We start from the raw sequence: 14,180 nt of genomic DNA, 5'->3' as shown, positions 1-14,180 counted from the left end.
GAATGGCACTGAGATACACTAAATTCCAGTTGTAGCAACACACTGAACACTGAATGGAACCACCATCCTGAACCCTAAACCTCAATTATTTAGATGCTTGAAACACAGGAATTGATAATAACCATGGAAATAACCTGAAATCCACTGATAGTAGGAGTTGTATGATGTGAGTTGATTTAGACACTCGTCATCGGAACATATTTAAACCAAGGAGGACGGGGATATTTACAAAGTCAAACGAAACCAAACTGAAATATACTATTTCGGCATCGAATCAATACAAAACATTGTTCATTTATGTTCTCCTGTCGAAACATTCGTCACAACACAATTTAAATATTGAAGTTGACTTTTCACAATTGTCACATTTTAATATATTTAAAGAGAGTTTGTTTTCTTGCCTATATAAATTCAGATTGGAATTGATGAATTTGTGGCACAATGTAATTCCTTGAAGTGTGTTGTCCACTGTTTAGTTGAATGTCTTATTCATTTAAATTAATCAGTCAGTGTTTGACCTCCATGTGTATGTGTGTGTGTATGTAGAATGTGTTCTGTGCATTGAAATGTGGAGGTGATTCTGGATGATTGTCGGGAATCGGTGACCACATCAATTCTATCTACCGAGTGTGATATATTAAAAGAGTGGTTCACATATGTGAATAGTTAATGGAGGATAAATGCACAAGTCGGAGACGACAAGAGATATCAGATGAGAAATCCTTATCACAACTTCAAAATGTAAGGTGTGTTCGAATTAGTCGTGAGATCCTTGTGGCTTCAATCACTCGACTGTTTTCAAGTGTTCAGTTGTCTTTTCATAGTAGGTAAAGGCAGTTTATTTTTTGTGTTTGTTTAAAGGCATGTAGATAATGAGACATCAGACAGGTGAGTTGATTTCATTCTATTATTGCTCGAATTACTTTATTCACGATCGAGTTGGATGTTATAATGACTGTTACTTGTATGTCTTTGTTCAAACTGCATATATATAGGAGCAGAATTATATTATGGTTTTTGTGCATTAGAGTGTGAAATGATTGACAAATGTTCTAATTACAATCCATTCGACAACTTCAGATTGTTCAAATAAAGCGTACAGTCGAATCGTGACAATACGATAATCAGAAGTATTGGAATCGGTGTGCTATCTGAAAATTCCCACAAAAGTCCAATTCAAGATAGGTAGAAGTCGATGAGCACAACCAAACGTATTATATTTGGAATTCGTAATGAGCACTCTATCAAATACAAAGGAATAATCAGTTAGTAAAAATGCCACAACCACCACAACTTAAATGAATGTTGGGCTTTTGCAATTCCTCGTACGACAGCTTCATTGAATGTATCTCAGATTCTCTTTTGAAGTTATGTTTAATATTGTCTGGATAATGCTCATTAATGTTAGAATGAACATTTAAAGTAGGATTGCTCTGTCTTTTGTCCACTTCACTCCTTTCGTTTTTTGAATTTTCATGTATAATTTGTAGATTAATTTACTGTTACTTTTGTGATATTTTTCATTTCTTGTTATGTTTGTTTCTCCCCTTTCTGTAAATTTTGGAGTAGTTCTTTCTGTCTATTGAACATTCTTCCATATTTTTAATATTTCGCTTTCTCTTTTGATAGCTTTCCATTTTTCTCATTTTTAATTAAACTTTTTCATGTATTTGTATCCCGCATTCTCGATACATTTTATGCCGTGTTTTCATTCCGTTTTATATGAAATGATTTCTTGTTATCCGGTTATCATGAAGTTGTCATACTTTCTTCGAGACACGTTAACTTCGTGTTGAAATGTTACAGTGTATCGTTTTCTACTCAAGAATATATTTCAATATAATAAATATTATCGTTTCTTTAAATTATGGCTGAAAGTCTTTTAAAGATGCTAGGGAATAAATGTTTCCTTCTTTTTATAGATTTCAATCCATATCAGATATGTAAGTTATTAATGATGCAATTTGCTTTCATACTGCTGAATAATAATTTTATGTAACTAGTAAATAACAAATTAGAAATTGAAAAGTATTGAACAGGAAGTATGCAGTCATTTCGGATGTTCATTTTAGAATTTAACCCATGATTATCAACACCGTTTATTTCAACAATGAATATTTCATTTCACTTAACGTCAGTAACGAGGTAATCCGCATAAGATGTGTATGTTAATAGGAGATTAATCAATTGCAGTCCTAAACATCAATGAGAAGGTCAAAACAACAACAAGACGAAATCAAATTATTGTTGAGCTAAATAACGCAACCATGTTATTTGTCTATAGTTTTTCAACCTTTTATTTGTTGATTTCAACTCGTACGGTCAGTTATCCAAACAACATTCAAATTATTTACAAAGCAATTAGTCCTTTTGATAAATCTGGATAGTGTAACAAGAAAACGATTATCAGAAACTTATAATGTATTAATGATGATACGGAATTTCTAGACATCGAAGATGATTTTGCTTCTTTTGTAGTTTGTGACATCATAGATTGTATCGTTTCACATTGAATTGAGATAATTGTGTGAGTAATATTAATGTAACTAATAGTAGCAAGCTTTTGAACTCAAAAATAATTAAGATCTACCTAGAAGTTAACTGCATAGGAATTCGAACAGTTCACTTGATTTGTAAGTTACACTAATATTACTTTCCGGAAGGACAATGAAATATTTTCACACACAATGCACAATAAAAAAAAGAACTTGGAGAATATTTGAAAACTTTAAACCATAATGAATACTAAGTTCATTGTGTATTGTTTGTTTATATCTCCTTATTGATGTTTAGGACTGCAATTAATCAGTCTCCTATTGGCATATATGCATCCTGTTAGGATTGCCTCGATATTGTCTTAAATCACAAGCAATATAATCGGAGATGATGGTAGCTAGAAGTAGAATCCAGGTCTCGCGTTTCATCCCGATTCTGACTAGTCAGCTGGATGCACGCAATGAAGTTTGAAGCGAATGGTACTGGGTCCAAGTCCCAATATTCAATATGGCTCTTAGAAATTTTGATTTTTTTTTCTCACGGGAATAGCACTTTAATTTACATTATAATTACTTCCATTATCCTTTTGGTGCGATTATTTAGTATTTTTGAAATTTGTTCTTAGTACAGTCTGACATGATCAGATTAACTGAAAAATTGGTTATGATTAAGTACTAATAATGCTTATGACTTAAAACAATATCGAGGCAATATGCACAGGGTGTACATATGCCAATAATGGACTGATTGGTTGCAGTCCTAAACATCAATGAGAAGATTCAAACAAACAATACAAAATGAATTTAAACTTCACCCCATTGCACAAACTATTGACTGTCAGGACTCAGTAGCTAAGTAGATGAGGTGATGGTGACTGTATCAGACGTTACTGGGTTCGAATCCCAGAGTAAACAACAACTGTGAGGTGCAGGTACATCCAGCTGACGATTCTCAAGTAGGAAGAAACGCGTGTCTTGGATTCCACTGCTAGTCACTATACATATTTGCTCATGATGTATAATGCTATTAAAATGAGAACAAATCATTTACTACACAATTACCGAGTAATTTAGCTTGTAAGCCTAAACAACATTACATATTAATCAGACGGTTCAATATAAAACTACTTTAGATATCAGTATCATGGTAATATTAATTCTTTAGCCTTTATATAAGTTTTATAAAATGTTGACATTAAGATGAATTAATTATTGAAAATTGATCTCTCATTAATTATTTTTTATTATTCCGATTAAAGTTTCATCTTCAATAAGCCGTGGTAAGTTAAACAATATCTGAATACTTTTTTAATATTTATCATTATCCATTTGGTATATTCAATATCAGCTAGGTTTCGATATTTGAACTATAGGTTATATTTAATATTATTATTATTATTACATTGAAGAATGTCGATGGAAGTTCTATATTTCTAACGAAACTCTATAGAGTTTCTTGTAAATATTTCTATGTAACTGTACAATTGACTAATAAATTTAATTTTTGACCAGTTAGTTTGTTATTTTAATAATAAATAAAACCTGTAACATTTACTTCTGATTTCTATTATAAATAATTCAACTAATTTCTAATCTGGAAGCACTGGACGGTCGTTTCGTTCTAGTATGAGACTCCTCAGCAGTGCGCATCCACGACCCCGCTCCACGAGACTGACTTCAAGAGGTATTTCCTGGAGTTCTAGTCAGAAGGCGTGACCAGTGGAGTTAAACCGGGTCTATTGTGAGATAGTAACTCATTGATAACAATGGTGGACGGTGGTGAAACTTCGTGGATTGGTTGAAGTTAGACATCAACAACATTGGATGCCCGCCGGCCCAGTGGTGTAGAGGTTAAGCGTTCGCGCGCGAGACTGATAGGTCCTGGGTTCAAACCTCGCGGAGCGGGATCGTGGATCCACATTGTTAGGGAGTCCCACAATAGGAAGAAATGGCCGTCCAGTGCTTCCAGATTTTCCATGGTGGTCCAGCTTCTATTGACTCATGAATTAAATTATAGGATTACTAAAATCTCCACAAAACCCCTTCTGATAATAATTTATAATCCTTGAATATTTCGTTCGGTACATTGTAAATAATGTATATTTCAAATTCCCATGTCATTTAGGATTCCTTTATGGATTGTAAAGTGAGTCTGTCAGTTTAGTTATTTCTTGGAATAATTGATTTATGGAATTAATCTTAATGAACTAGATGATAACTCACTTTTTAATGTGTAAGCTCCTCAATTTCAAACACTAGGTAATTACAGTGGCTAAAATAGAAACTCAATAATTATGTTACATTGACTTGAAATCTGTAGGTTGCCGGATTAGCTTGAAATATTTCATTTATATATGGATAAATCAAAATTTATTTGTTTTTTAGGATCTGTTACCTTATCTGTTTATCTATTCATCTGTTATAATGACTTTTATATCTCAAATCTTGTCATGATTTGATTTTTTACTGTATGTAGTTCAATAATTTTATATCTGAACCTTTATTAGGAAGCGTAAAAAAGATTATCGTCAGGATACATCTAACTTAGGTTTCTGATAGTTTTCAGTTGTTAGCAAGGTATATTTTTATTCTTGGGCTAACTGGTGTTTCCTGTGGGATTCAGATCAGTTTCATTCAATTTCATGGTCTGAGATGTTACCATTTTGTTATCCGTTTCTCAAGTGACCTGTAGGATATCGGGTCATTTAGATTCATGTTGACATTCCAAACTCATCTATAGAATTCGATCAACAATAAAGGGCTAAACAAACATAACATTGGTCAGTACTCAGTGATCTGTAAATGTACGTGTAACACATTTTTGCTTTTAATGCATGTATACTGATATTTGTATTATCCACTTATGTCAAAATTCTTGTTGAAACACGGTATATATAGAACTTTTGTCGCTCGATTTCTCTCTTGTAACTCAATCTTTTTTAGCATATTATCATCTGAAAAAAATAGACACAAATCTGATCCGTTTCATCCCACGGATTGTGGAATGTCAGCTTCAATTCTTTAAATTGTATTTTAATAATTGACATATAGTTCGATACAAGACCAAAAGTATAACCTTCATAATTTGAAGGAAACTCTAAGATATAAAGAAATGCTAACGTCTAATAGACCTATAGCATCAGTGATCTATAACTGTGATTGTTGACCGACCTGATATTTTGACAGAAAGCCATATAGTTACATTTAGGAAGTATTTTACTAACCTATTCATATAATTTCCTTGTATTGTTACACATTCACATACACTTATGAATATAATTAGATAGATTAAATAGATTTAAGGCTTCAAAAGATCTTGAAAATTTTCAAAAATCTAAGTAAGAAATGAAGCAAAGTTGATAACAGTCAAATATATAGATCTGAGAAACCTATACGACTCTCACATTGGTATTACAGATAAAAAAGATACCAAATAACCACTCATTTGTATTAAATCACAAACTACACCATGTACATTCATTTACATGTGCAGCTGATTTAGCTTCATGTCCAATCCCCATCTGTGGTTACACATTCTTATAATATGTAAATCTGATATAAGTAGTCTATGATAGCTAAAATATGTGGAAATACGCGTTTTTGTTGTAGATAGCATAAACTCCTTGCATTTATTTTGAGTTGTTTTCTAAAATGACTGTTTATTACGATTTGTTTTCATTATTTATTTTAATCAGTCCCCTATACTACATAACCGAGTAAGTTTACTGTTCTATTTCTCAGTCCCATAATTATTTCTTTAACTAAATAAACCAGATGATCGTTTCATTCAATCTTTCAATTTAGTTGTTTTACATAGACGTTTCATTGATTCATAAAGTTGATTATATTCTTCTCATTACTTTTAACTCGTGATCAACAAGGATAGATTTTTATTATTAATCTCCCTAATAGGAAAACGAGACACTTTTAAAATAAAAATCTATGTGATCTAGAAGTACTGTCATCTACATAAATTAATTAAGAGGTGGAAATCTCAATTCAAGAATATACAGTGGTCGATTAGAAAAATTTCACATTACAAATATCCATCGACAAAACTGTGGGTATAATTCATCGATTTTTTTGAGATGATTGAGAAGAGTTTGTGGCTCAGGTAGATGATTTTCATGGAGTTTTGTTCTCTGAGACGGATGGTTTGGTCGTGGAGCTTTTGTCATTATCCTGAATAACATTATTAACACTAACTTCAGGTAGAATTGAAGTGTTCGAATTTCTCCATTCAATTCACAACCAATAAGAAAAATTATGGGCAAATATATGACCAAAATCAAATAAATGGGAGATACAACCAAAATAAAGTAGTAAACAATGACAGGTTAAATGTTAACAATAACCAATCAAGATCGAAGTCTACAGGACAAACTGTGAGCCACATGTGAAGAAATTCGAACACTTCACTTCTATCAGAAGTTTGTGCTGACAATGTCGTTCAGAATAATGATAAAAGCTGCACAGCCAAACCATCCATCTCAGAGAACAAAACTCGATCAAAATCATGAATGCTTTATCTCTCCACTTAAAAAATGTCTTAATGAGACTTCAAAATAATAATGAACATCTAAATCCTCCAAAAATATTGATGTAAACAAACAAAAGTATAATAATAAATTAACTGAAATTGGATAGAGAGATTGTTTCAAATTTAAACAGTAAAACACTTTACATACACAAAAACTAGTGTCGTAAGTAAGCATTTGTTTGTAAGTCTGAGTTGGAAAATATTTTCCTAACAGAAATTATTAATTGTACAACTGCACATCTAATCATATATAACTAATTCTATTCATTCATCTAGTTGGTTACTTTTGATGATTTGTTAGGGCAGGATAAATATTATCTATCTAGACTACAAACTTGAATTGCATTTATCCTCAAAATGTTCTTGTGAACATTGAGATTAATAAATGGCACCTACCACAAGGAAATATATATATATATATATATATATATATCAACACTAAAATCCCATACATAGGTTTCGATTTCAAACCACCTACGTTCTGATCATTCGTTTTTACATAAAATGAAATTTCTTAATTCATTTAGTACATCATAAATAACAATTCAAGAATACATGATATCTATTTATAACTTGCATTTCGACTATAGGAAGTTCATGCAAATTATGGCATGTGAGTTTTGACTTGAATTTTTGGTTACGTAATACTCTGTAATATTTATAAAATGAATACGTTGATAATTGTCTTTAAACTATCCATTAATCGACGTTAATTTAGATCTAACAGAAGACTTATATAACATTCAGACTATTAGGATGTCTTTCTTAAAATAAATGAGGGGGCAGCTTGATTTCTGAATCTATTGTTCGCCGTAGTAATAAAGATACCTAGATAAATGCTATACATATTGAAATAGTTGATCCATTAATCGTTCATCATGTATTAAGTTCACTGAAAATTAAAATAGCAACAGAATAAATTGGGATTTCTTTATTCTACTGATTCAAAATCATACTCTCTCAAAAGAATTATTAAATAGGATCTGCATCTTATTTTTCAAACCGTCAAGGTGTCATCAAAACTGCACAATCATATGTAGTAATATTTTTACTGATACATTTTCTCAGAGAGTAACCAAACATTTATTTCTAGTCATTTCTATAGTTTGATCTGTCTTATATCAAATTATAATATGGAGCATTATTAACCTCACAAAATTTATGTTAATGACAATTCATGTATCTAGGTCACATTGTTCAATATAGCTTCCAGATAGTCTAGATTTGTTTATTTACTTCAATGGTTACTCAATGAAATCAAGAATCTAGAAAACTGAAATATCAGTAGGGGTTTTGTGGAGATTTTAGTAATCCTATAATTTAATTCATGAGTCAATAGAAGCTGGACCACCATGGAAAATCTGGAAGCACTGGACGGCCATTTCTTCCTATTGTGGGACTCCCTAACAATGTGGATCCACGATCCCGCTCCGCGAGGTTTGAACCCAGGACCTATCAGTCTCGCGCGCGAACGCTTAACCTCTACACCACTGGGCCGGCGGGCATCCAACGCTGTTAATGTCTAGCTTCAATTGACTCGAATTAAACTATTGAATATACTAAAATCTCCACAAAACCCCTTCTGATAATAATCATCTGCTCACTAGTGATTGACTTCAAGGGGAAGCCGTGACCACTGGAGTTCAGCCAGGTCTGTCGTGAGATATCGGCTCACTGAAGACAATGGTGGACGGTGGCATAACTTCGTGGATTGGTTGAAGTTAGATATCAACACCGTTGGATGCCGGTTCAGTGGTCTGGAAGTTAAGCGTTCGTGTGCGAGACTCATAGGTCCCGAGTTCGAATCTCGCGGGAGCGGGATCGTGGGTATACCCTCCTGAGGAATCCCATACTATGACGAAACGGCCCTTCAGTACTTCCAGGTTTTCCATGGTGGTCTAGCTTCAACTGACTCATGATTTCAACCACTAAAATATCAAATTAAGAATCATACTAATTAATGTTGAATTAAATTTGTTTCAATAAACAGTCATTTGGTATTGTATAGTATTTTGAACTTTTTGGTTACCAGATATATCACACAACATGTAGACATTTGTAAAAATGAGAAACGAAAATCATTCCATTGACCACCTTAATTAATCGGTGTCAGAGAAACTATCAAAATTTAAATCATATGTACTTTATGAATGTTTTTTCTGACCCTCTGGTCTTAAACATTAACCTGGAGATAGAGCTGAATTCCAACTTCTTTCATAAGTGATAAAATTCATGTATGAAGGATTGCTTTTCATCACAGTTTGATTTATACAAACAATGTTATAATTACTTAGGTTGTGAACGAATTAGATTCATGTTTGAATATCATAAGTGAAAAAAGCAACCATAAGTTACGTGTAGACTGTTGTCAATATGTAAACACAATACCTAAAACTGGACGATTACTTAAAAAAGAACATAAATCTCAACTAATTGATCATCTTAGAGATCAAAATTTAGAACTGTGTCTCCCAGATAAGGGTGATAGAATTGTTCTTATAGATTGTCATGACTATGTTATCAAATTATCCACAAAATTATCAGATTCTGTCAAATTCTCTAAAGAAACCATGCATAAATGTACAAATGAGAAGACGGAACAAATTTTAACCAAGGAAGATGAAGGATGAATCTGTTACCAGTTATGACCTCTGTGAACATCTCAGACCATTGAGTTTCACTATATCGAAACTATACAGACTCCCAATAGTTCATGAGAAGAACGTTCCCCTACGTCCTATACTTGATATGAATAGCTCTCTGTATCATTTGATTGCTAAATGGTTAGTTGAAATTTTAAAGCCAGTTAGAAATCACATTAATAGGTGCAACTTTCTTGATTCATTTGACTTTGTTGATTCAATTAGAAATATCAATGTAAATGGTTAAAAAATGATCTCATTGGATGTCAATCCTCTCTTTACAAATGTTCGACACACAAAAACTATGTGTTTTTTATGTAACTATATCGAACATAACAAATTTGATATTTATATCCCGAAGCATTATCTAAAAGAGCTATTTCTACGATGTACTCCGAATGTTTAACTCAGATTTAATAACGATTCCTATTGACAAACTGACTGAGTTGAAATGGGTTCACTACCGCCACCCTTGATCGATTGTTTCATGGCCAATTTAGAAAATACGGTGCTTTGACAAATAATTAAAAGATTTCATCTATATAAGAGATATGTGGATGATACTTTCACTATTTGTAAATGAGGTAAGGACCTCACCAGTGCATATCCACGATCCCTTCTTGCGAGATTCGAACCCAAGATCTATGAGTCTCGCACGCGAACGCTTAACTTCTAGACCACTGAGACCACTGATGTCTAACTTCAACCAATCCACGAAGTTATGCCACCGTCCACCATTGTCTTCAGTGAGCCGATATCTCACAACAGACCTGGTTGAACTCCACTGGTCACTGCTTCTTACTAGATATTCTGAAATCGTGGAATCACACTACTGAGGAGTCCCATACTAGGGAGAAAACGGCCGTTCAGTGCTTTCAAGTTTTCGATGATAGTCTAGCTTCAATTAACTCATGAATTCAACTATTAAATTACTATAATATCCATAAAAACTCTTCTCTGATGGTATAAATGAAGAATTTAATTCATCTTTTATAAGTAAAAAATTTTTCCTTAAAAGTAATCAAAACAAGTTTGACTTAATTATTTTTTTTATTCTTTATTTTATATTTTAAACAGTTTTACTAGTAGATGATAATATTAGAGAACTCCAAATGCCAGCATACTATTACGATACATCAATATGAGAGTGAATTTATTGCAGTATAGTTAATTCAACACGTAACTAAAAACTTAAATAATTGGTATAACATAATTTTAGTTTTAACCTTTGCATAAAATTATAAATAAAAAAAAACAACTTAACATACAAAATATTGTATTCTGTATTTTTGACAATAATAAATTATCAGAAGGGGTTTTGTGGAGATTTTAGAAATTTCACAGGTTGAAATCATGAGTCAATTGAAGCTAGACCACCATGGAAAATCTGGAAGCACTGGACGGCCATTTCTTCCTATTGTGGAACTTTTCAGCAGTGCGCATCCACGATCTCATTGGATGCCGACTCAGTGGTCTAATGGTTAAGCGCTCGCGCGCGAGACTCATAGATCCTGGGCGGGATCGTGGATACGCACTGCTCAGGAGTCCTACAATACAACGAAATGACCGTTTAGTGCTTCTAGATTTAACAAGTGATTCATGATCTCAACTACTGAAATTACTATAATATTCACAAAACACCTTCTGGATACCATTCTATTTTAGTTTGATTATGAGTATCTTTCTGAATAAAATGAGAGTTCTATTAACTATCAATGTTTATATATCATACATTTTTAGATGACTAATTCCAAATTAAATGAATGCATATTTCAGCTTGAGGTTTTCTAATGTTACTATTTCATTAGAATGATGTGTAGAATGCTAAAAGATTATAAACGTCATTTAGACTTAAATTCTTAAAGATACATTTCAGTCTTATCTAGAATCTTTATTATCATGTTCTGGTAATCTCACGATATTGATGATGAAATCAAGAGATTAGCTACCGCTCACTAAAGATCGCAACTGTTCCAGTACTAAAAAGATCTTAAAGTAAAATAGGATTGATATGGAGGGCAAGTCAGACGTAACCTAATGAAAAGGTCAGTCGATGGCAGTCAGAAGTGACCCAAAAGTCAAGTATATTTCATTGTGGTCAGTAAGTTAGTTTCCTAAGGATAGAGTGTTATATATATGAATAAGTATTTGTACATTCCATTTAATAGCCCAGTACACTTTCTCTCTTACTCTTGTGTTCTCGCTCAAGTAGTCAGTTGGTTGGTTACGGGGTTAGTGCAAAGCATAGTTTGTGTAGTATCACATTTTCAAACAACGCATACCATAACAGGAATCAATCCTCAAAGATGTAATAATCAATAAATTAATAATAATACAATTGATTCCCTTTACAAACATAAACAAAGGAATAACAACAATATTTACAGGATACGATTTATTTTATTAATTATTCTTACTTTATTGAAATTAATAATTGTATTCTATATTATAAACAATTCTAATTATATGTACCTTCATTACAAATGAGATGTTTTCTCTAGACTTGAACACTTCTTTTCAAATCACTAACTTGGGTGTATAACTACAAACATTAATGAGGATTTATTGATAAAACATACACTTTGTTTATATGACTGTTGTTCTGGTGTGATGCCAAAAATGCCTTAAGGTTGAATATTATTTCAAAACGTTCCACGAAGTTTTCGTTGTTGTAAAAGTCATCAAAATAAATTAGAGTAAAAGCATATTGTACGAAAGAGCTGATTAAAATCAATAAAATGACTGTTGGGTTTTTTGAACCAAATTCTAAAATAAATGATTCTTATCTCATTTCACGTAGGACGAGGAGTACAAATTCCCTTGTACAATACTTAAAATGTTAAAAATCAAAACGAAAAACTAAGTTTTCTGATATCATATGAACGTGTCAAATGCTCAGTTCTTAATGTGTAGCGTGCATATAACTTGCAGATAGACCTTGCTCCTAAAGCCATAAACCCTTAAACGTGACCTAAACATTAAGTCTCTAAACCTGATTGACCAAAACGTCGATGAGTTTATTTCAGTTTGTCTATATACTATACTCCTATATCAATTAGTTTGAATTAAAATTCTGCATAAATAATTGTTCATACTTCACAAATAAATATTAAACACAATATCACAATCCATAAAATGTTATGTAAACAAATCTAATCTAAACGTCTCATATGTACAACCATAATAAGATGATTACATTCAATTGAAATAAAAAGTCACTTAGTCGAACAAATACAGTATATCAATCCATTGAAAACCTTAACTACACCACTGACGGACTGTAGAAGAATACTGAAATTCTCGTAATAAATCTATTATTTAAAAGAATAAAACAGTTCAAACTAATTGCATTCTCAATTGTGGGGTATAATTCCGTTCAATTAAATGAGGTACACTTGTATGTTATGCAACCCACAAAGTGTAACCATACAAACATTTGTCACGGGATTGTATATACTTTAGAATGAATCATAAATGACTGATAGTTTATGAAATATCGCGCGGTCATAATAAGAAAATAAAATTTCGATTGTATTTCAGTCCCAAGATAACTTCGAAACTGTGATTTCAGAAAAGTTAGCTTGTACTGAATTTAGCATACACAAATGAATAGAAGTACTTGAAACAGATACAAACAATGGACACAAGAATTATTTACTATAGAGTATACTAGCAAGATGAAGTATGGTGTTATAAAATATTATCAATTTCTTCATTTATACCTTATTCAGTTATGTTTACGTGTTAAATAATGTGAACGTTTATAGTCTGAATATAAGAATATTCAAGAATAAAAGCTAAGAACATAGAAGCAAATTTACTTAGTGTTATAAATTGTGCCCCACTAATATATGATTCTATGATACCGCCAATAAGAGAACAGTGGCTTATCGACCAGACCGATGATGCATAAAACCCGTACCAGATGTCTACAGTTCTTATCAGTCCTTCTTCCGGTTTATCCTTGCCTGTTAAGTTCAGAACACTGATCTCATGTATTTCAAACATACTGGATTTATATACAAACAAAACAGATCACATCGCACCATAAAATAGAAAATAACATTTGTACATTATCTAGCCAAAAGTGGCTGTGAATGTGGGAGACTGTAATTAATAGATTAAGTAGGACTCAAGAACGGTAAATGGTATAACAATAGTCTATGGGTTACAATAAAGCTTATAATGAAAGAAACATGAATATACATAGTTTAGCTACGTAACAATTATACAGCAAAAATATGTGTGTATCGTATTGGTCCATAAATATTTCTCAAAAGTTACCATTCATAATTCTCGTCGGAATATAACATTTAGAAATGAAATATTAATGTTCTAGTTACATAATTCTCAGAAACAAAATCAACTAAGTACAAATCAGATAAGAGGTAAAGATTAATAAATAGTGTCATGTAAAGAATTGTGTAACAAACATTGACGAATATGATGTCACCACGGCAAAGCAAGACTGACAACTGAATTCTTTTGGATACATAAATTTAG

General features: G+C 32.1%; 1 protein-coding gene across 1 annotated transcript in view; it reads left to right on the top strand.

The window, feature by feature from the left end:
• Positions 1 to 14,180, top strand: part of MS3_00000003 (uncharacterized protein) — a 32,168-nt gene that overhangs the window by 17,169 nt on the left and 819 nt on the right. Inside the window, exons 14-20 of the mRNA XM_051207944.1 lie at positions 862 to 888; positions 1,923 to 1,943; positions 3,755 to 3,775; positions 4,621 to 4,641; positions 6,191 to 6,211; positions 7,626 to 7,648; positions 10,755 to 10,856. Of these exons, the coding sequence (XP_051073358.1) occupies positions 862 to 888; positions 1,923 to 1,943; positions 3,755 to 3,775; positions 4,621 to 4,641; positions 6,191 to 6,211; positions 7,626 to 7,648; positions 10,755 to 10,822 (202 nt within the window). The 3' untranslated portion in view covers positions 10,823 to 10,856. The remainder of the gene's footprint in view (positions 1 to 861; positions 889 to 1,922; positions 1,944 to 3,754; positions 3,776 to 4,620; positions 4,642 to 6,190; positions 6,212 to 7,625; positions 7,649 to 10,754; positions 10,857 to 14,180) is intronic.

This window comes from Schistosoma haematobium, chromosome 1 (genome assembly GCF_000699445.3).
Source record: "Schistosoma haematobium chromosome 1, whole genome shotgun sequence".
Taxonomy (NCBI): domain Eukaryota; kingdom Metazoa; phylum Platyhelminthes; class Trematoda; order Strigeidida; family Schistosomatidae; genus Schistosoma; species Schistosoma haematobium.
The sequence above is the reverse complement of the archived record's forward strand: the minus strand, read 5'-3'. Positions and strand labels throughout refer to the sequence as shown.